Source organism: Ochotona curzoniae, unplaced genomic scaffold, assembly GCF_017591425.1.
Source record: "Ochotona curzoniae isolate NIBS_2020 unplaced genomic scaffold, NIBS_Ocur_1.0 contig_2688, whole genome shotgun sequence".
NCBI lineage: Eukaryota > Metazoa > Chordata > Mammalia > Lagomorpha > Ochotonidae > Ochotona > Ochotona curzoniae.
Genome location: NW_024465553.1, coordinates 16,133,077 through 16,156,696, shown reverse-complemented (window position 1 = coordinate 16,156,696; position 23,620 = coordinate 16,133,077). Strand labels below are relative to the sequence as shown.

Genomic DNA, 23,620 nt, shown 5'->3' with positions numbered 1-23,620 from the left:
GTGTTAGGAAGCAGGAGTGCCTGGCAGAGGCTCAGCGAGACAGTCGCAGGCTTTTTTGGCAGACACAGGCTTTCGGTCTACAGGAAGACTGTTCTGGCTTTTTGTCTTTCTACATGAGAAAATGACCGTGGATGCTCCCTGGAGAGCCCACGGGTAGCACAGGACTGTGAGAGGTGCTCAAAGTGGATTTCCTTGCCCTCTGCCCTTTCCCTTTGCCACCTAGAGCTGTGCTGTGGGGAGATCAGTGCCCAGGCTTTTATCAGGTTTTCGGTTTCTTTGTAAAGCTTCATCCTGTGGCAGGCCTGACTGGCAGCTCCTTGTCTCTTTGTGTGTCTCGTTTTCCACATCATGTCTCCACTCTGACCTGGTGGTGCCAGTGCTGGACTCAGAAATGTAAGGAAGTCTCAGCCGTGCTCTGGTGCCCTCGGCTGTATGCAGGCCTTGCTTGTTGTTGAGGCCTTTGCTGGGACAGCAGAGAAAAGAGAACATGGACCGTTAGACGTCACCTTTGTCCTTCCAAATGGCATTCCCAGAGCGGTAGACAGCAGAGTGTGCTGTGTGTGAGCATGGTCCATGCGGCAGGGGAAGCACATTTAGACTAACATTTATTCATTTTCTTAACCATTGAATTTTAAAATTGTTTTCAATTTTATGCATATTAACCTTGAAGTATAAATTTATATCATTTATATGTGTTACGTTGATCAAGGGTGTGTCCTCACCTGTTGCTACTTGGAGGGTGCACATTCCATAGTTTGGCCACCACTGTTCCTTGGGAGACTGTCAGTGAGGGTTTTAGAAAGTGCAAATGGTGAAACACAGTTCCCAGGGCCACCTCGCACTCCTTGGAAATTGTGCAATCCCTGCCCAGCCAAAGCTCAGTGGAGAGGGCACCGTCCTGCTCCCTGGCAGCAGACGGACCAGGTGACTCCCAGACTTGGCAGTGGGCATGGCCACAAGTGGACCATTTAACCAAAGCCCGGTCTGCAGAAGAGCAGGTAAGGGGGCAGTGGTAGAAGGGCAGAGACAGGTGCCTGGCTGCATTAAAACTGTTTTGAATGGAAATTTTATCTTTTTCTTGTCCCATTTTATTTGTAGTAGGAAAAGATTTCTTTCAAAGCATCCGGATAGCATTGGGAATTTCACACCCATCATTAGAACGATTTGTGTGTATGTGTGTGTGTGTGTGGTGACTATGTTATCATTAGTGGTATAATTTTATTTTGCGAAGAGAGAAGTGTTTCCTGTTTTATCACAGCTTTCCCTGAGGAGGGCTGGTGTATTAATTTGCTGTATTGCCTCCTGGCTGTTCCCAGGCTGTTTTTCCTCTTCATCATGGAATTTTTAATGGCCCTGGTGCCTCTTGGGAAGCATGTGAGGAAGAGGTCCTTGGGGAGTGCTTCCCTTTTTTCACATGCCTATAATTACTCTCCTTTAAGAGCACAAAGAGTTTGATAATCATGCTGCACTCTGAAGGTTCCCTCCTCTCAGCTTCCAGGGCTGAGCCGCTCCTTGCCTGGACACTGCCAATTACTGTCTCCCAAGTACCCAACTGCCTCCCAACAGCCCTTGGACAACCTCCGGGCTTCCAGCACGGGCCTTGGGGCCCTTGGGGGGGGTAATGATGACCTCAAGACATTAGGATGCTGTTTATTATCTTCATTGCTATAAATAAATCATCATTTTAAGGTAATGCTGTATTGAAGTATTATTTTAACACAGCTCAGATGGCAGGTACAGTGGGAACGGAAGGGGGAATTTAGAAATATCACTCCTGGAAACAAGTGTTGGAGTTTTCAACCTTGGCTATGCTTTGGAATCACTTAAGAGGCTTTAAAAATATATCCATGCGGGACCCACCTCCAGAGATGCTGACTTAATTGGACTGGGATGAGACCCAGGCATTGGCATGATTTTAGAGCTACCTACATGACTAATATGCAGCCAGGGTTAAGAACTATTGTCCCAACTCTATGGTTTTATGACTGGTACTTTGTAATTTGCTTAACAGGGACTCCCACCCAATAACTGACATGAGCTCTGTGTCCTGGCATTGTGTGCGTGATGCTTTTCACATGGTAGAACTCTGGACTTAGTGTTGGAGAGCCTTCCACAAGTGAAGAAGAGTGTTAGTGTGTAACGTGGTGCAAATGAAGGTCAAGTCAGTGGGTACTGGTTGTTTGGATAGCTGATTCTGAGATTTGCTGCTAACAGAGTACTACCTGGTGCTGGTTTTAAAGATTGCTGCTGTTCAAACAGCAGATGGTATGATTGGTGCTTAGACAGCAGCAGTGGTGGTGTTGTGGGCACAGCCACAGGTTTGTAAGGAGAAAGTGCTATAGGTAGTTTTTCCCAAAATGGGAGCCGTTGATTGCAAAGGGGAGATTGTTCTCTGTAGCACTGTAGCTTACCAGGTGCTGCATCTCTGTGACGCACCACCTGCACCAGTTGTAGTTTTTGGGTATCTCCTGGAAGTTTTGAGTTCTCACCTAGATTTCCCCAGTTAGAGCTGTGCCCTGCTGAAGCCAGGAACTGAGAACAGAATGAGGCCACCCCTGCATCTGAAAGGGCCCCGGGCAGCCTTCCAGAATGAGCTTAAGCAGGAAGCTGGAGTCGGAAGTGGAACTGGGATTTGAACCACCCTCTGATGTGGGACGTGTGCCTCCAGGCGGCAGCTTTACTGCTGCACTCTGCTCTCCTTGTTTTTAGGATGCAACTGTCTGTACTTTCTTACTGGACTAATGGGGACCGCAACGAAACAGGATGTGTAAATGTTGCATGCAGTAGCTAGCATACTTGTCCTTAGGATAGTTGCAGTTTTACAAACTTGGTGTTGGTTCTCTGAGTTGTCTAAAGAGGTGTCATACAGATTCTTGAGGGCCTTAAATGGATTGTAAGAGGAGGCATTTGGACAGCGTGTAGGTAAGAGAGAGAGAGAGACCTTTCTGCCCGTTAGAGAGTTGAGATGTGGTGGGCCAGGCTCATTGTAATTCATTTTATCTGTTCACAAGCATGGTGATCTGCATATCAGAGTTATGTGCCCAGCTGGCTGTGCCACTTGACAAGGAGTTTCAAAGAACAAGAAGAAGACTCAATTCATGCTATTAATTTTGACCTTTGGAGCCATAATAAACAGCCTCGGGTTTTACCCCAGGGCTTGGGGGAGAGAACCTTTGTTAGTGCTCTGTCTGTTGGGAGTGCTGTGAGTGCAGCATCCCTTGCTCAGCCCTTCAGCCTTGGTTGCTGCCTTGTGTAGGGAAGTGGCTCTGCTGGAATGTTGTCCACAGGGGTGCCCGAGCCCCCTGGCGCTGCCCGGGCCTGGTGGAGCTGCCCACTGTACAGTATACAGTTCTTGGATCTTTTGTGCTCTGTTGGAGGGTCTTGTTGACAGCAGCTCTCAGCTGTAGGCATCTTCGGCCTATGTGGCATGATGAAAGCATTCTCTTTCTCTCTCTGGTTTTCCATTGCAATATGCCCATCTTTCCAACAGATGTGAAATGATTCTGCCCCTGTGGCTGGCCAGGGCAGCTTCGTGATAGGCTGCATTGGCCTGGCCCAGGGCAGTAGATTAAGGGAGTTTCCGGGGGACAGTGAGCGGGCCATCATAGGCTGCTGCAGGTTAGATCTGAAGGCCATAAGTCTAATCGCCAGGATCTCTTCCTGGTAGGCAGCCTTCTCTGTTTCCTGCGATAATTGTGAAGTGGTTTGCTCTCCCTCCCTGCTGCTAGTGTCACAGGCCTGGATCTTTGCCCATGTGCAAGTGTGTGAGAATGTTTCCCCTCCTGGCAGTTTAATAAATGTTAGTTAGCCCTGAAGACAGAGTCTCATGCAGGCGAGCGAGAGGTCTCTGTCTCCCTAGATGTCTTCCTTGCTCCCATTGTAGCTCAGCACTCGACTTCTTTGATTACAGCTCAGTGTCTCAGGTTATTGGTTCTTTATTTACAAAGCCGCCTCCCACTGTGCGTGAGCTCCTGGAGACAGGGCCTCGGCTATCACCTGGTGTATACCCTCAGCCGCATCCAGCGCAGTGCTTTACACAGCAGAGGCCTCCATCAATTTCCATTTAGAATCATTCAGGTGACTAGATTAGTAGTTAAGGAGGATAATTGAGATATTTGACAGACCTGACCTTTGGTCTTTAGAAACATCCATTCCCCCCCCATCCCACCCTGTAATGTTACTTCTTTGTATGTGCTTAAGAGAAAGTACAGCAGATCTGTTTTTCACCTTAAATTTTATTTCATCCAAAAAAAAAAAAAAGATGAACTTCTCAATGGCTTTCAAAAATAAGAGTTTTGAAGGTGAACTCTTCCTTAAATGAGCTTGCCACCGGCAGAGGGAGGCTCTCTTCCCTTCTTACCACTGACTGTAAACATCTTTGTTCTAAATCCAAAGCACTCGCTTGAGCAATTTTTTTTTCTATGCCAACATTCATTCTATTAAACATGCATGTATTTCTCAAAGTAATTTTTTTTCCCCTAAAAGTACATTCCTGCCCCAGGGACATGGTGATCTGCCCAGTTTCCTAAGTAACACCGCAGCTGCAACAGCTCACCTGATCTTAGTTTCCTGCAGTAAAACATAAAGTAGACACGGCCTGTTTGTGCCTGGATATACAGAATGCGCTTTCAATTAATTGCTAATCTTCAGCATTCACCTTCACGCCTATGATAGGAATGTGGTGACTTTTTCTCGAGTAAGAATCGTTTCAGAAGCATGTTTTGCTTTTAATGCCCATGCCCACTTCCGCCCCTCCACCCCCAACACATTCTTTGTTGGCAAATGCCCTCCTACAAGGGGAAAATGTGACCCTGCAAGGGAAGCACTGACACAGCACATGTACTGCCAGAAAAGCTCGTGTCCCAAGTGCCCACTGCCCCAGCGACGTCCACTTCTGGGGTTCCAGCTGGACACAGCATGCATGGCCTGTCTGTTCCCCAGGTTGATTGCCTGTCAAGCAAAGAATGGCATTTTTGTAAAAATTTACATTCAACTTAGTTATTCTGTTCTTTATATTAAATATTTGCATCTCTCTCTCTTTTTAACTAGATAATCCTGAAACTTTGGTAGATTTTTTTTCAACATCATTTTTTTTTTTTTAAATATATCTGCAATGTAGAAAGAAAGAGATACACGCAGAGAGAAAGGCTTCCCATCTGCTGGTTCACTCTCAAATGCCAGCTGCTGGGCCAGACCTAAGCTAGGAGCTGGAAATTCAGTCCAGGGCTTTGTCATGGGCGTGGCAGGACCCAAGTACTTGATCCATCACCCACTGCCTCCCAGAGACACATAAGCTGACACCAGAAGCCGATCTGGGACTTGCATCATGGATTTTATATGGGACGTGGGCATCCCAAGTGGTGTCTTAGCTTCGGTGCCAGATACCCACCCCATTGGTTGTTTTTTGTAACCTTTTGCATGAGATTCTGATAGCCATTTGCCACTTCAGCTGAAAATAAAGTTTTAACTTGGTCGAGACATCAGCTTCACTTCTTAGGCTCCTTGGCACACAGAATAAATGAATCCCCACAGCGTGTAGTTTGGAGTATAATGACTGGATACATCTCTTTCAGAGAAGTCTTTACAATCTGGTTCAGTCCTCTTGCTGCGTGTACTGAGGGCTGAAGTCTTGTCCTTGACCTGTCTGTCACACGTTTGTGTCCTGTCCTTTGCACTTTGCATTTGGTGAGAGTTGACAGTGTCAAGGTAAAATTACATGGGAGAGATTAAGATCACTTTCTAAAGAAAAGGAGCCATCAGTCACCACCCCCATGGAACAGGATGGAGGGGCAGCCAGCTTTTTCCTTCCCTTCCTCGTTTTTAAGATCTGTGCAGATGATGTGGAATTATTTTATAAACAAAAGCTGGGAATTGCCCCTTGACTAGGAAGCAGAGACTGCTATGTTTACCTGTCCCTGAGTCCCTGTCACTCCAAATACCACAAGGCCCCTTGTAGCCACCGACATGTTCTTTCTTCGCAGGTAGGATGTGTTGTGGAGCACGGTGACTTCTGTTTTCCGTCTCCTTCTTCCCAAGCAGATGGAGCCTTCTCCTATTCCCTGGAAAAATTGCTTTTTCCCACTGTAAATTCTACTGCAGTACTAATGTTCACCTAACTTTAAAAAGAGGGAAAATGTCCTAATGCCCTTTTGCAACAGTTTGGTTGTTTGTCTTGTGTTTCAACTAGGAAGGGTCATAGAGAATTTTATCCCTTATATCTTCAGCGCTGAAAACAGTGTTACTCTATTGCTTGTGAAATACCTTTCCACCCTGGGAGTGGACCGTAGCAGAAGTGCTGTCAGAGGGAAGGCATATTTAAACCGACTTGTAGGAGCAGACTTGCCTTGCTTTTCTTGCTGCCTCAGTTTCACTGTTACTTATACTCTGTAAGCAGAAACACTGGGCTATTGTAAATGTTACAAGATCCTCCAAGGCAGAGATTGTCTTGTTTTCGCTGTGTCCTCAGGATCCTGATGCAAGTCTGACATGGAACAGGTGCTCACTGTACTTAGTGAATCAGGGAAGAAGCTCAGAGGCTGCTGAGTAGAAAGAGAAAGTGGGTGTGCACGCGCGCATACACACACACACACACACACACACAGCTGTTGCCTGTGATGTGGCATTCCACATTTGAGTTCTGTTTTGAGTCTCAGCCACTCTGCTTCCAATCCAGCTCCCTGCTCATGTGCCTAGAAAAGCAATAGATGTCAGCTCAAGTCCTGGAGCCCCTGCCGCCCACCTGAGAGGCCTGGATGGAGTTCTGGTCTTCTCAGTTTGTTTCCTTAGAAAGCTTAGAGTTCTTTTCAGCATCATAACCAGAGCGATTTACATTATTTGTCAGATTTAGAATGTTTGAGGCAGCAATCTTATGGGGGAGTGGGGCAGTAGATCATTAACTGCAGTGGGGAAGGAATGGGCTAGAGGGTTGACTATTGGACCATTTTATAGGACAGTTAACCCTGAAGTGCTTAACAATCCTCAACAGAGAGAGGGTGGGTAAGCCATTGCCTGGAGGGACACCTGAGCCAATGAGGCCACCTAGCCCCCTAAGGATGCTGCAGAATACAGTCCATACAATAACCTGGATGCAGAATAGTAAATACAGAACACTCTCATTTTGTAAGATAAACATTTACTACTATATTTCCAGTGAAATGGTTAAAAATGTTAACACATTGGGACCTGAATGGTTTCAGGTTTTACTCCACAATCTCATTCTTTGAAAGTGTGAAATAAGAATTGCTAAATCTGGATGGACATTTGGCTCAGTGGTTAAGATGCCAGTGAGCTGCCACATTGGAGCACTGGCATTCGCTTCCCAGCTCTGGCTGCCGACAGGAGCCTGCTAACACAGACCTGGGGAGGCAGTGAGGGCAGGTCAGGGGCTGGTTCTGGTAGTTCTTGTTGAGAGCCCATCGTTTGGCTTCCGCTGTGTTTGGGGAGCGAACTAGTGGACAGGGTTGCGTTCTTCCTCCCTCTTTGTCTCTGTCGCTCAAGTAAGTAAATTAGAGAAAAAGAGTTAGTGACTTTCCCCATAATAAAGGAGTTGATTACATGGGCTCTTGGCCATGTTACTGGCATATATCAGATATGTGAAGCTGTGAAAATGATGGATGAGTTGTGAATGAAAGGCAGTAATTATTTAATTCAGCCCAAGTTGATACTGAGAATTAACATCTTAATACCCTTTTGAGTACTTTCCACGTGCATCTCATTTTGCAGCTGTGTCATAAAACAGCATATTGTAAACATTGATCTTGAAGAAGCAGTGTAATTAATTGAACCTTTTCGGGAAGGATAATGCACAAAGATGTACAAAGAAACAGACACGCTAGGCATTGTCACAAAGTCACCACCACATCAGCAGTGTCAGGATTAAGAGCATACCTGTTACCAGGAGGCAGCCTGAGCCCCGGTGCCTCTTCTAGTCACTGTCCCTCCATGGTCTTGACCATGGCTGCTGAGAGTGCCACCTCCTGACAGACAGAAGCACTCTTCAGTCTGAGGCAGGGCTTTGGCCTTTGTTCCTACTGTGTTGGGAGCCTCTGATTGAGCTTGGGGAAGAGGAAAGAGCAGCATTAGAACCACTGGCCTCTGTTGACCTTGCTTCTCTTTCGGAAGCACCTGGGGTCAGCTGAGTCATGCAGGCTGGAGCAGTTTTGAGTCCTGTGTGTGCTGGCCAGCCTTGTTGGTGTAGAGCATGGTGGCTCCCCCATTGCCTCGGGCACCGAGGAACCTGGGCTCATAGCAGCTTTCTACCCGTGTCCCAGTGTCCACAGGTTGCTGCTCCAATCACGCCGGCATTCGGGGTCTGTGTGCATCTCTTAGGACAGCAGCAGACTTGGTCAGACCGAGTCCCTGAGCTGCCACGAGATGTAGAAGTTGTTCTGTTTTCCCTACTGACATTTGTGTGGATAAACTGCTGAAGTGTTCGGAAATCGACTAGTCCCATGGGGCTGTAATTCCAAGTTCCCCCTTTGTCCATGCGGAAGAGAGATCATCAGTAAGGAGATCTGGGTGGACCCCAGCCAGTGAGTGACTTTGTACCATAAATCTCAGCCTGCAGCTTTCTCTAAATTCTAAGCAAATGTCTGAGGATTTGGGTTACATTTTTGTATTTTTTCTGTTTCTAATTGTTAAGTATTTGCCATTTAGAGGAATGAGAGAGTGAGCGTGAGAGCTGTGAGACTTGGAACTGTGAGATTGGGGAGCCATCTGCCTGAGGAGCTTGGTCCACTTCGCAGTTGTCTTGTTGCCTTGCGCACTAGAGCTGTTTGATTTGTCTCAAGTTCCAGGTTTAAGGCTATTAAGCCATCAGACTTGATCTGCAACTAGGTCTTTCAATTAAGAATTTATTTGGCATAGTTTTACTAGATTGCTTCTTATCTATTATGTACCTTGGCTGCTTTCTTAAAATTGTGGTAAAATAGACGTAGTACCTTCTCTGTTTTGAAGGGATATGCATTGGCAGAGCAGTTAAGATACTGCCTGGCATGCTTCATCAGAGTGCCGTGATGTAGTGCAATCAGTGCGTGGGGTGGAGTCCCAGTGCAGATTCCAGCTGCCGGCTAATGCGCACCCTGGGAAGGCAGCAGGTGATGGCTCCTGTGCTTGGGCCACCATGCAGGACACCTGCCTTGGGTTCTTGGCTCCTGGCTTCAGCCTGGCTTTGCCCCAGCAGTTAGGGGTTTTGGAAAGTGAACCAGTGGATGGTGATGTCAGTCTCTCACTCTGCCTTTCAGATAAATAGATAAAATTCTAAAATCCTACTTATAAGTGTTTAATTCCTACTGTGTGTTCTAGTCCACAGGTATTTAGTGAGGACCAGCGGTGTGCCTTCTGCTGAGGATGACAGGGCACTGGAAAGTTGGGAAAGAAAGAGTATACATGGAGGCTGTGCCCGCAAGCGCTAGCCTCTGCAGGGAAGCGCGCTCTGTGCGCACCAGCTACACAGTGAGGGCAGATGCAGCCTCAGAAGCTGAGGGAAAGCTCAGCAAAGGGCAGACCCAGCTCAGCCCCTCGTCAGTGAGGGAGGAGAAGTGGGGAGCTGAAGCAACACTCCAGCGCTGTCAGTGCTCCCTCTGTCATCTTCTGTGGCATCTGCTGCATTTCTGGCTGTGAAGCACTCAGCAGTTCGTTTGAGGAATAAACTGAATATTCAGAGAAGAGAACATAATTGTTAGCACATTATTAATACTTTTCCCATCCAAGTACTAACCAGGCCCGACCCTGCTTAGCTTCCGAGATCAGACGAGATCGGGCGCATTCAGGGTGGTATGGCCGTAGACAGACATTATTAATACTTCTAAAAGTCACAAAAGCCAAGCTCATACACAAAAGAGGGATAGAAGTTCAGTTTTATGTGGTGGAAGGGTTGCTGTTAAGGGTTCCTGTTAAAATTCTATGCAAATATCTGTGTTCATGCAGTATTGACCTTTTCAATATATTACCACTTAGGTGTAGGTATTTCATTAGTAAATTTAGAGCAATTACAGTTTTTATGAAAAATAAGTACAAAAATCAGCATGTAATGAGATGCAGTTTAATGGAAATTAATCCTGAATGCCTACTACTCTGGAATAAGAACTTGTGTGGTGGATAAACAATGAGTTCTGATTAATTCTGTGTAATGCTGTGCTAGTGCTTAATGGCAAAATGGTGCCTGTTTTGTTGGTATACACCTGTAATGGGCCAGTGATGTGATCTGGGCTGGCCATGATGTCTTACATGAAGAATCACAAAATTAAAAGCACTTTTGTTCTCTTTCTCTGCAGACAGGCCAGTGTTCACTGGGCGCCAGCATGTTCACGCGACATCAAGAGGAAGCGGAAGCCCGTGGCCACAGCATCTCTGTCCAGCCCCACTGCAGGTGAGATGATGTGCAGTTAACATCCACTGGGTACCTACTGTGCGATGAGATAGTAATCGTGTCACATGGGAAGGCTGCGGCGATGAGAAGTAATTCACACCATTCTCTGGCTGCTGCTTCCTGGCTGCTCTTTCACCTCATCACATGACTTTCTAGAATTTGAAACTCTCCATCTCATCTGAGCAATTGCGGTCCATGCTGGCAGGAAGTCGGGTCCATGGTGATCCAGGTCCACCTGGGCTGGCTCTGGAATTGCCTAGGTTCATTTGCTTTTTACTTGGAACACACAGTGCATTCTTGGCCTTTATGTAGAGTGCTGATGTTTTGCTAGTTGTGAAATTTCTGATTGAAAACAATTTTTCGGCTTGAAACTTCAGTTTTGGGGGTAAAAGCAGTTCTGCGTGGTAGAATCCAGAATAGTTCTCGTGAAGGACAGGAATCTGACACAGCAGTTAAGTTGCTCCTTGGGACGCCTGTGTACCCGATCAGAGTGTCTGAGTTCAAGTCCCGACTCGTCCACGCCCCATCCAGCTCCTTTCTAATGCATTCCTTAGGAGGCAGCAAATCATGGCTCAGGTACTTGGGTCCTAGGCACCCATGTGAGGCACCTGGAATTCCAGGCTCCTGGTTTTGACCCCCCCACCCCCAGCTCTTGTAGATGCTTGTGGAGTGAACCAGTAGATGAAAGATCAATTTCTATCTCTGCTTTTCAAATAAAATGAAAAAAAAATTTTTTTTTAAACAGCAGTTAATCTTTGAAGGGAGTGGTGCCAAGGAAGGTAATAAGGACAGCTGGGGCACTGGAAGGGCTACATATGTACAAGGTGGGGTGACCTGGCTGTTTACTCATGCAATATCCTAGAGCTTCACACTCAAGGTTTATTTGCTTGAGTGTGCATTCTTGGAATGACAAAAGCAATGGTTACATTTAAATCAGTGACAATATTGGGGACAGGATATGTGCTAGTTTATTTTCTTTTCCTTAGAAAAATACTGTATACTGCTTAGAGCTGAGCAACTGATGAATACAGAGTAAAGCTCAGACAGGTGGAAGAGCCCAGCCCGGCCTTTCCCCAGCGCATGGACACGTGCTCTGAGGCTCATCTTCCTCTTCAGGATGGTGCTTCGTGGGTCACCACGGACAGTCTTAACCGCAGCACTGATGATTGTAGTCTGTGTGTTGGGTTGTTTTTAGTTTTAGTGATTTCCATGTGGCCTGGTTCTCTGCAGTACACACATGTGTATGTCATTTAATCTTTGAAGTTGCTGCCTTATAAGGCAGATGCTATTTCTGTTCCTAGTTTATACCTGAGAAAACCCAGTCTTAACATCACTTTTCCAGTGTCACATGGTGATCAACTGCAGAGTCAAGATCAACCAAGTTTCCCTGTGAATCTAGATGTGTTTTCTTGATTACAACAGGTTCTCCATGCCTCTGTCTTTTAAGATTTTATTTTTATTGGAAAGACAGAGTTACAGAGGGAGAAGGAGAGACAGAGATCTTCCATCCCTGGTTCATTCTCCAAATGACAACTGGAGCTGAACTAGTCTGAAGACGAGAGCCAGGTCAGAAATAGAGCAGGCAGCAGGACTTGAACTAGTGCCCATGTGGGATGCTGATATTGTAGTCAAAAGACTAAAAGTTGAATGCAACTGTGCCAGTCTTCTTTCTCTTTACATTTAAAAAGGATTTCTTATTTATTTGGAAGGCAAAGTTCAGAGAGAGGGGGAGAGACATCTTCCATGCACTGGTCAACTCTCCAAATGACCGCAGTGACTAGAGTAGTGTCAACTCTGAAGCCAGGAGCCAGGAGCTTCTTCCAAGTCTCCTGCATGTGTCCTGGACTCTAGGTCTTTCCCAGGCACGTTAGCAGAGAGCTGGATCCAAAGTAGAGCAGCTGGGATTCGCGCCTGTATGAGTTACTAGCACCACAGGCAGCAGCTTTGCCCATTAAACCACAGTACCAGTCCTGGTACCCTCTCTGTGTACACAACAGGAGAGATTCCAAATTGTAGCCTTGCATCAGAGCACCCATCCTCATCCTGTTTATGGTAATTGAATCAGGAAAACAACACCTCCTCTGTTATACTTCTTGTTGTGTCTCCTTAATATCAATCTCCATGTTTAGCTTTTAATCCTTTGTAGAAGACCCACTGGGAAGAGTGTTCAAGTGAGGCAATGAGCCTTAAGGCGTTCAGCAAGCCCCTAAGGCCAGACAGGGCCCCTCCCGAGCCCATGGCCTGCCTTCTCACTTGTTGATGAAGCCCTGCCTCAGTGAGAATTTGCTTTTTTTGCTGCCCACACCCCGAGTGCCCCGTGGAGGTGAAGGACGTAGCCGGAGCCCGCGCCATCAGTCAGCAGAACAAATGGGCTTGCTCTGCCTACCATCGGGCCATCTCGGATTCCACCTCTTTTATAGAAATGAGTGATGAGGAGAGGTGCGTCCCACTTTGCCGCTGGATTAATCCACATCAGGGGCCAGCTCTCGGCACTAAATCACGCCGCCGCGTACATCTGTTATCGGCCTCTTCAGCAGTGTGATGAACACAACTGCAGATAGAGGCTTCCTTGTGTCATTCTTTATAGGATTTTCCTAAAAGAATAAATAGCTCAGATCTCTGCCAACATTCTCCCCTGTCACTGTGATGAATTCAGCTTCTTCCTTAAACATGCAGCCACAAATCTTGTGCCTTTCCCCCTCCCCCGCTGGCAGGAAGTTGTGAGTTGAAATTGACTAAATTTAAAGGTATGAATGAGGCTGGAGAGGGGAAGAGGAGCAAAGAACAGTCTTCTGTGTCTTTTTGTCGTACCAACCCCCACCCCCAAAAAGCACCCTTTCACAGATCCTCCTGACAGTGGAGAATTTTTCACCTTTCTCAGTCTTCCACTCCCTCGTGGTGTTGGAACAGACAGGCGTGGAGCACCCAGAGCCGCTCCCTGCATCTTAGGCCGTCACTGGGTCACCGGGCAAACCTGCTGCTAAGGCTGATGCAGCTGAGCAGGAACGTCCCAGCAGGTCTGGAAGGCTCCTTGCATGTGCTATAGATGCTTTTCCATTACGCCACAGTGAGAGGTCAGGGTTTGGGGTGTGGCTGTAGGTGTGCAGGCACACACATCTGAAGTGACTCCTGGGTGGTTGTCTCTTGTGTTGTCTCTTGCTAAGGGAAAGAAGGTGGTTGGTGATGGGAGTTTGGACTGTGGAGAACATGTGTAGTTTTCACAGCAACGGGGGAGTTGTTGATAGCATTTAGTGGACAGCATCTTGACTAGAAGCTGTTCTAAAAGTAAATAGGACGGCCCTGTGCAGGCCGACTGTCCTGCCCAGGAAGAATGTGGTTAGTGGTGATCTGGCTAGAAAACACCAAGCCTGATGATGATATTGTTGGTCATTTTCTTTGTATGATATTTATTGATGACACTGTCATATTAGAGGGCTAGTACTGTGGTGGAAAGGACATAGCACATGGGGTCCGATGTCTGCGTTTGGATCTTATTACTCGATTAATTTTGTTGTATCCCTGAACAATTTATCTTACCTCTTCATCTTTCAGTTTTCTGATAAAATACAAAGGTGACAGTGTCTGTTTCTTAGGCTTTATGTTAAGAAATGAGACTGGGGGTCAGAAATGAGACTGGTGGCTCAACAGGCTCATCTTCCATCTCGTAGTACTGGTATCCCATATGAGCACTGGCTCGTGTTCTGGCTGCACTGGTTCTAATCCAGCTCTCTTGCTGTGAGCCAGTAGATGAAGACCTCTCTATCTTTAAAATCTGCCTTTCAGATGAAAATAAATAATTCTTAAGAAAAGAAATAAGACTGTGTTTGTAGTGTTGGAGCAGTATGGTGCCCAGCATTTGGTGCTTAGTGAGTGGTTTTGATAGCATTGCAAATTTGTCTTACTAAATGTATTTATCTGTTCTCTGAAACCCATTTTTAGCCCATTCTTTCAGATTGAGAAATCGTTATTTTACTTAAATCTTGTTATATGTAGAACCCCCCTGTAGCCACTTGGGTTAATAGAACATGAAACACAGGACTAAGAAAATGTTTACATGTGTCTGTCGTTCTGAACTGTTCAAGAAAACTTGTTTTTTTGCCTCCTTTGATTACCAGTTCAGGTAGATGCCATGGAGTCAAGCACACCAGTACCGCAAGCCCAGAAGTTGGTCCCTTCAGAATGGCTGGGCAGGACCCCCGCAGCAGAGAAGGCCACTGACTCTCCTCCAGCTGCGTCTTTTAAAACCCCACAGGACAAGAGCCCGGATGCGGCTAGAGAGCGCTGTCCGCCCGTGGGGTGCTGACCGGGCGTGTGGAAGCCAGTGCTGGTCTTTGCATTGTGTGCACGTCTTACCCCGCAGTTCCTGTCCTTCCTTTCACTGCTAGGACTGACACCCCAGCCATGGACTCTTCTCTCAGAAATCATGTTGTGGGAATCTTTTTTTTTTTTTTTTTTTTTTTAAATGAGCAGAGTGTTAAGGCAGCAGTTCTTTTTAAAAAAAAGTTATCCTAGGCTGTTGTTATTATTGCAATTCCAGTGTTTATCTGCAGCTGCTTATGGGAACTGTTGCTTTTTTGTAGTTGTGTCTAGTAACTGCTTTTGCATATGTTTTATTTAGGTTTTTTTTTTAAATATTATTAAGCAAGTCCCAAATACGTAGCCATTTCCAAACAGATTTACATACTGAACTAAGGCCTGTGTGGAATTGTGTTTGCAGGAAGAGGCTCTCCACTGAGTCTGGCCCTGGTTCAGTGAGTGCCAATAGGATAAACCTGCCGAGTTCTCAGTCTGGAACCTCAGAAGACACACAAGTAGCTTGTGTCTTGGGGACCTGTTCCATCTGACCGCGTGTGGTCTGGTGGGGTCGCCAGCAGTGGCGCTGGGCTCTCCCTCATCTCCAAAATTCCTGCTGTACCCAGACGGCCTTGCTGCCCCCGTTTGCACAGAGGAGCGCAGTGAAGGTGATGGCTTGGGTGTACGGCAGACTTAAGCAGCCAGAGGAGTATGTTTTAAACTACTTCATGCCCCAGTGTCAGCCTCTCTTGTCCTGAGAGGAACCTCATTGTTAGTGTTACAGGTCAACAGCCCACAGCCGAAATTCATCCTCTATACCGTAACGGTTTCATGAGGCCATGCTTTGGAGAGGAAAAACGTCTTGGTAACATACCATTACACTCGACGTGTTTATGACCGCTCAGCTGCGTGTGGAGTTATATACACAGTCAGGCCTGAAGCTGGATGCTGCCTTGTCAAAACGAGGAATAAGTGACTGCCCAGAGCTGCTGGAGAAAAGCCACAGTTTCTGAAGAGCATCATTCAGAGTGGCTGTCGTGCAAGGGCCTGGCTGACAGAGGACTCACTTTTTGTACGAAATGACTATTTGGCTCTGAAATGTGTCATAGCTGTTTTTTCTCTGCTCTGGTCACCTGTAGAGGAACCCTCTCTCCTAGGTGCCAAGGGGACAGGGCCTCCTTTCCTCAAGGTGCAGGTGTTCCTGTCCACACTATATGTTGTGATGGGCTGGCTGCTCTTCAGTGTTCCTTCTAGAAAAGTTCTGCACCTTGTCCATGGAGACTCCAGTCTGTACCAGAAAAGTTGGGAGGTGGGTGGGGTGGGCATGGGTCCAGCTGGGAAGGGACATTTGGTACCAATTTTATAAAGCACTTTATATAAGACAGAGGGTGAGGCCATGGTCCATAAATACTGTGGAGGAAGGGACAAGAGGAGACTGCGATGAGGCAGTGCCTGCCAAAGCTGGCCTGTCATCCCTCGGAACTCGCCTGGCTGTCAGAAGTGCACCGCCCAGGCCTGCACCTGGGGACATACAGGAACATACAGTCTGCTGAACATCCTCCAGCTCTACTCTGTTGTTTTCATGCTTTTTCTCACCTGATCTCCATGATGAAACATAATCGATTGAGTTTGTGGGTGAGGTCTATGGATATAGTTTTTTTTTTCCTTTGTGCCAAGCACCATGGCTCATGTGGATGGATCCCACGGAGGCCTCTGCGGTTTAAGTGGCGAAGGTGTGCCAACATCTTTTCTTCATAATAGTGTCCTTTCTATCTATGATTAAAATGAATTTATGTATACACCCTTACTTGCATTTTAAACAGCTCCAGTTAGTCATGCCATTCTATATAGAGATGAAAACCATTATGGGGGTAAGTAATTTGTTTAAAACCATGTAACTAAGTCAGGACTCTGTCCTGGTTTTCATCTCTTGGTTTTCACTCATAGACCTAAGTCTGTCATTGAAACCCCGCTCTGTCACGTTTACCTTCAAATTCCTGGGCATGCTATTTCTCTACAGTTTGAATACTTACTATCTACCTGTAATACATGGGAAGGAAATCAGTTGCCAGAGTTAAATAGCATATTAAGCACTTTCTGAATCAGTTTTGTAAATTGCTTACTTGCCATTTTAAGGTTTGTATATGCAAGCTTGTTACTCAATTCTGCCTGTTTTCTGTACTAACCAGTTGGAGCGGATACTCTTAGAATCAAGTGTATATTGAATTTTAAAATATAAATTTCTTTTTTATGTGATACAGTATCTAAGCTCACCTGTGAAGGGTAATCTGTTACCTGTCAAAAAAAATAAGAGATTGTTTTAAAATCAGTTCTTTGTGTGGTCAGTGTTGGGAAAGCTGGGGTGCGTCTTCAGAGCAGTCCCTGAGCTCGTGCGTTTGACCTGTTCAGACACAGTGACTGTGGCTGAGGACCATCCCATCCCGTGTGTATATCTCAGGGTTCTGCTTTGTGCCAGCTGGCCGCACACTGCCTTGCTGAATCCGATTACTCTTGCGTGTTTTCTGGGAAGGACAGAAGTCAGGACCTTACCTACTTGCATGAGGGCCATTCATAAAAAGTTAGTTGGTAAAGCTCAGTGCCCAGGGCAAATCCCAAATCCAGTCATTGGCTGTAGCTTTGCATCTCCAACTTGAAGGTACTCGACCTCTATCCAGACCCTGGCTGAGATGTTCTGATGCCACAGAATAAAGGGACAAGGCTGTCACAGAAGTCAGCCAAACACTGGAAAAGTCTTGGAGGATCGAGACCAAGGCGAGGCTGGCGTGGTCCTTTCCCATGTCTGTTCTCCACATGGGCTGCAGCAGAAGTCTGGTGATGCACGATTCATGTCAGGTCTTTGTTTTGATTTCATGGTTGTGATTCTGAGCCACATAACACATGTCGCCTTCCCCTCCCGCCTCCCTGACTTTCCAATAAAAATAAATAAATCTTAAAAAAAAAATCAAGTCCCAAAGGATGAGCAAGGTGATGGAGAAGCAGACGGGGTCCCTCCCAGGGCGGGGAGCACGGTTTGCTCAGAGCAGGGCAGGTGCCCTGGTAGGGACTATGGCAGCGAGAGCTAGACCTCCCCCAGGGCCAGAAGGACCCGATCTGAGCTGCTTGCCTACAGGCGTGGGGAGCTGTTGGTGGAGCACTTCTCTCCTAGCCAGGGTACAGTCGTAGGAACCTGCTACAGACAAAGCTGCCACCCAGACAGGCACAGGTTGGCATTCCTCAGGTCATCTTCACTGGGAGATGTAGCCTACTTGTTTGTGCATAGTAACTAGTGATAGGCCGAGGAACAGAGGAAACGGAACTACAAGTAGCACTGGATTTCCTTACGTGTGATGTTGTGATGCCAACCCCAGATCATCCTCCCTCAGGATCCGCTTCTGTTCATAGAATCTAATACATCATATGCCACCAGTTCCCATTCCTAGGAGTGCTGTTCAGTGGCAGAATTGCTATTGCCAGCCACTGATTAAGTATTTCAGGTTTTGGGCCTGGTGCAGTGGCCTCACAGCTAAAGTGCTCGCCTTGAGTGCATCTGAATCCCATAAATGGCACCGGTTCTAATTCCAGCAGCCCCGTTTCCCATCCAGCTCCCTGCTTGTGGCCTGGGAAAGCAGTCGAGGATGGCCCAAAACCTTGGTACCCTACACCCGCATGGGAGACCTGGAGGAAGTTCCTGGATCCTGGCTTCAAATTGGCACAGCACCAGCCATTGCAGTCACTTGGGGAGTGAATCAACAGATGGAAGATCTTCCTCTCTATCTCTCCTCCTCTCTGTATATCTGCCTTTCCAATAAAAATAAGTAAATTTTTTTTTTTTTTAAAGAAAAGTAGAACTTCCAGTATTTTGGAAACTAAAGAGTATACTTCTAAGTAATGTCTCAGCTTCCTGGACTGGAAGGAAATATGTTTCTGTATAAGTTATCTAGTCTCAGTTATTTTGCTACAGCAACATAAAAGACTTGGCGAAAATTCACAGAGCTGTAGTATGCCTGCCAGCTATCCGCATTCTTCTGCAAGTGAGTTCAGTGAAAACAGAAAAACATCACCTTGCAGGTTTTTGGCTAAGATCAAGTGTAAAAACAGGAAAGCAAAAGTGCGTGCAAAGATAGGTGTTCGTGATTGTAGGGGAATGAGTAAGAGCCAGGACAGGGCATGCGCAAGACCCACCCCTCTTCAAGCCCAGAGCCTGGCCAGGAGGTACCGCGCGGGAGCCCCGCCTCCTGCACCATCCAAGGGCTCTCACACAATGTTGTCCTCTTGGACAGAAGACCAGATGTAATTCTCTTGCAATAGGAACTTCCACAGCGAAGAGCATGCTGGGCCTCTGAGCCTGGTTCTTCTGGGCAGCATCTGCTCTGACTGGTGAGATGGCCCTTCCCACATGAGATCCTTGCTGTGGGATCAAAATAATGCCTACAGGAACCTGTAGCATCCTTCTTCCCCTGCCTTCCAAGGACCCAGACACCAGTTTAAGCATGTGGAATGGAGAAATGTGCTCCAGTCATGGAGAAATGAGATCCACACAACCGTGGCATCCAGAGGCAGAATGTGCCCAGGTAATGAGTAGAAATGGGTCTATGAATGTAATATTGGATGGCTGTGGATCCAGGTTCATGCAGAGGGGGTCTTAAGACCATTCTGGGGGCAGGGAACAGTGTTACAGGCCAGCACGTTAAGCTACTGCCTGCAACTCCTAGCTTCCCACGTTCATATTCCAGCTATTCCACTTTTGACCCTACTCCTTACCAATGTACCTGGGAAGGCAGTACAGGGGGGCTAAAGTACTTGGGCCCCTGCCACCCACATGTGAGACCCTGATGGAGTTCCCAGCTCCTGCTTTTACCCTGGCTCAGCCCTGGCTGTTGCAAACACTGAGGTGGTGAACTAGTAGTTGGAAGATTCTTTCTGTCTCTCCCTCTCTGAAACAAGTAAATGATTTAAAAAGACTGTTCAAGAGTATTCACATTAAACAACTTTAAGTAGTATCGAATACTATGTAGGTCTGGTAGGTCTGATAGCCTCATCACGTGGGTACATACAACAGGGTTGTTCAGTTCCCACAACAAGCAAGAAACAAAACAACAAACAAAAAAACAGGTTCCTGGGCTCAAGATCCCATCCTTAGCCAGACTTGAGAAGCCCATGGGGATCGCCTGGCCCACCTCTCCCAGGCAGAGGGCTCCGTCCATGATGGCTGACCCAGGGAACCTGGTAAGTGAAGAAAACCACCTGCTCCCTTCTCCGGTACAACTCTCACAGGGAGGAAGAATGCAGTAGGTAACCCTGGAACTTTCCAGAAGCAACACTGCTTTATACAGCTATGTGGCTGCGGCACGAAGGAGGTTAAATGCCATTTGGAAGCAAGGGATTAGAGTGGCCTTAGACATCCAGTATTACTATCTCGCATCCCCATTTAAAAGATAATAGTCTTTGCTCTTGACCCTGAAACAGAAAGTCCCCAGGCTGTCACAGACTAAGTTTTCTTGAGAGTTTTGTTGTGTAGGTTGGGTTTTCTTTGGGAAAGGGGAGAACATGAACACTTTTGGTGTTTGATGTGTGTGTGTGTGTGTATACAAGGAGATGGCTTCCTGCTCACCTCCCCACATGACAAGGCTTTGCCTCTTGCTCTGAACTTGTAACTGTCAGCATTGTGCCAGGGGGCATGCGGTTTCTAGGCTGTCAGTTTTCCAAGGTCATCCTTTGAGATTAGCTGGTTGCTGGGTGCATCTGTAATAAGCCAGAAAGGGTTTCTTCCAGTTGCCTTAGGAGGCTCTCTCTCTCTTCTGATCTGAGGCCGCTAAGCAAGTCTTCATGTGGCCCGCAGACTGCTCAGTTGCAACAAATTCCTTACAAAGAACTCTGAAAGCCGAGTGTCACTGCTGTCAGTACCCCTTCCTTGCTACACCTCTCTACCGCCCCGGTCCCTGGTCTTTGGTGAGTGTTGGACCATGTGACAGTGTGTGGCCAGCTTGTGGAGAGCGAGGCAGTGGCCTGTGGGTTGGAGTTCTGAGCAAAAGGTTATCTTGGGATGAAATATCAAACCATATTCCACTGATTTTCCCTCCAGGGGGCCCAGATCTCACATCCTTCCATTTCCCTCTACTCCCCGCCTGCCATTGACAGGGAAGCATTAATGGGGCATAATCGATGACGCTCTGTCCTGAAAATAAAAGGCTTGTCATGTCTCTCCATTTGGTGGAATGGATGTGGGACCAGGGGTCATGAGGCCGCTTCCATCTGTCTCCTGACAGAGGCCCTGACTCACACACGCTTTCCATCCAGAGGCCGCAGTAACCAGCCAGGTGACTGCAGGCACACCACAGGCGCCACGGGCAGCAACACCTCATTTCTCTGCGTTCTTGTGTCAAGCACTTGACTCGCTGTCCAACATGGCAGCCAGTGGTCTCAGCGACATGTGGTTTTCGAGTTGTACCATGTGCTGATATCCTTGGCTTGCAGTTGGCACAGGGCTGTGCATTTACTGACGATGACAGAATTGTGGAAATTCATAAGGGTCAGGGACCCCCACTGCATGCTCTAGCCCCCTCCTTCATCGGATATGAGGATCTGCAGCAACTCTCCTGGTAAACTCAGTGGTTTTAGTCAATGGTTGCCTAAGGCCCACTCCTCCCTCCTGCTGCTGCTCCGCTATTGTCAGGAAGCTCAACGGGTGGAAAGCGTTTTCTTACATTTCCCAAAACCCATTTTTGGAAGTTCCTGGCTGTCACTGGTAGTACTCGCTCCCTATAGGCTGTCCTTTTCTCTTAGCTTTGATTCCTCATTTCTTCCAAACTCCTGTCTCCCACTCATATCTTTTTTTGTCAAATATTTACTTATTGATAGGTCAGAACTGTAGACAGAGAAAGGCCAGGGCTGGCCCAGGCTGAAGCCAGGAGCCTGGAACTTCACCTGGATCTCTGATGGGAGTAGCAGGGGCCCAAGGACTTGAGGACATCTTCCACTGGATCAGAAGTGGAGGCTGGGACTGAAGCCAGTGCTCCCATGAGATGCTGGTGCTACAGAGTGGCTTCAGCAGTGGTACCCTCACACTAGCATCTCCCATTCATACTCGTGTTAGGTCTCTGTACCTCTTGTTTTTTCTCATTCATCAAATCCTCGGCTCAGAAGGATGTCAGGGGGTCTTAGCCTTTGACATTTTAGAAAGATTCATTTACTTGAGAGGCAGAGCAACAGAGACGGGGGAGAAACAATTTTCTTCCATCCATCCATTCATTCATTCCCAAGCTGGCCCAACAGGCTGCTCTGGGTCAGGTGGAAGCCAGGAGCCTAGAATTGGATCTGGGCCTCCCACATGGGCAGCAGGGCCTCGGGCACTTGGGTTACCATCTGCTACTTTCCCAGGCTCATTAGTAGGGAGCTGGATCAGCAGTGGAGCAGCTGGGATTGCAACTAGTGCCCACATGGGATACTGGCACTGCAAGGAGCCAACCTGCTGTGACACAGCACCTCATTTTTTTTTTAAAAAAAAGATTTGTTTATTTTTATTGGAAAGTCAGATACACAGAAAGAAGGAGAGATAGGAAGAGCTGTCCGATGATTCACTCCCCAAGTGGTCCCATTGGCCAGAGCTGCACCAATCCAAAGCCAGGAGCCAGGAGCTTCCTCTAGGTTTCCCTTGTGGGTACAGGATCTCAAGGCTTTGGGTCATCCTTGACTGCTTTCCCAGACCACAAGCAGGGAGTTGGATGGGAAGTGGGGCTGCCGGGATTAGAAGCAGCACCCATATGGGATTCTGGCACATGCAAGGTGGAAGATATTGCTAGGCTACTGCTCCGGGCCCACAATGCCTCATTTAAAAAATTATTATATTTATTACTTGAAAGACAAAGTAAGAGGGAGAGAAAAGGGGAGAGAGAGAGAAAGGGGGAAACACTCTTCCATCTTATTCAATCCCCAAGTGACCTCAATGCTGGGCTAGGCCAAAGCCAGGAGCTAGAAGTCCATCCAGTTACTTGGGCCAACTCCTGCTGCCTTCTGTTGCTGTGCACCCTGGGAGGCGGCAGGTGGTGGCTTATGTGGCTGGATCCTTGCCACTCAATTAGGAGACCTGCGTGAAGTTCCAAGCCCCCGTGTGCAGCCTGGCGTAACCTTTGCTGTTCTGCGCATTTGGATAGTAATGTGACAGAAGATTCTTCCTCCCTCCTCATCTTCCTTCATTCCCTCCTCCTTGCCTGCCTGCCTTCTTTCCTTCCTTCCTTCCCTCCCTCCCTCTCTTCCTTCCTTCATTCCTTCCTCCCTCCCTTCCATCTCCTTTCTTTCTCATTCTGTCTCCCTGCCTTTCAAATGCGATGAATTTTTTGAAAAGAGAAGTTACCGCTCTCGCTCTGGCGGCATGAGAGCAGGAGCATGTTGGGGTGCCTACCTGCTGGGAGCATGTCCCCTCCACTCTCTCTCAAGCCCACCTTCACTGGCTTGTGGGACGAGGGGCATTTCTCTGCACAGAGGCCCCCTGCCTGTCAACATGGGCCCTGGAAACACAGGGCCCCCCAGTCACCTTCTTTCTAGAAACAACCATGACTTTCAGGAGTCTACCCCCCCCCCCCAACGCTTTCTTTTTAAATTATTTTATTTTGATGTTGTTTGCATAGTTGACAAGGATGTATGCTCATGAGGACCACTGATTAGGGTGGGGTGGGTCCAGGTGTGCAGGGAGGTGGGTGGGACAAATGCCTCCCCTTTCTCCTGAACGTGGGCGGGACACAAGGGAGGGAAATGCAGAGAGAGAAATTGTGTCCTTCGGGTATCACAGGTGTGTTCTGGGCCTGAACCCAGGCAGTCTCAGTGTGCACCAATCTGCTTTCCAAGACCCGGGAGGTGGTTCAGAATCGGAGATCATTGCCCGCTGGTGCCAGTTGTGGGTTCCTGTATCTGCAGAAGGCATCACAGTGGGATCTTGGGTAAGTGAAACCGTCCCACGGACCA

The 23,620-nt window shown here is 47.4% G+C and overlaps 1 protein-coding gene across 5 annotated transcripts in view; it reads left to right on the top strand.

The window, feature by feature from the left end:
* The window catches only part of GPATCH2L (G-patch domain containing 2 like), a 41,245-nt gene extending 24,254 nt beyond the window's left edge, over positions 1-16,991 (top strand). For 4 of the 5 annotated variants that reach the window (XM_040975254.1, XM_040975255.1, XM_040975256.1 and 1 more), the window contains 2 exons: positions 10,275-10,369; positions 14,485-16,991. In XM_040975254.1, the coding sequence (XP_040831188.1) occupies positions 10,275-10,369; positions 14,485-14,672 (283 nt within the window). In that variant the 3' untranslated portion in view covers positions 14,673-16,991. Of the gene's footprint in view, positions 1-1,491; positions 3,526-10,274; positions 10,370-14,484 lie in introns of those variants that run through there. The other variant, XM_040975257.1, reaches the window with a different exon arrangement.
* Positions 16,992-23,620: the final 6,629 nt, after the last annotated feature.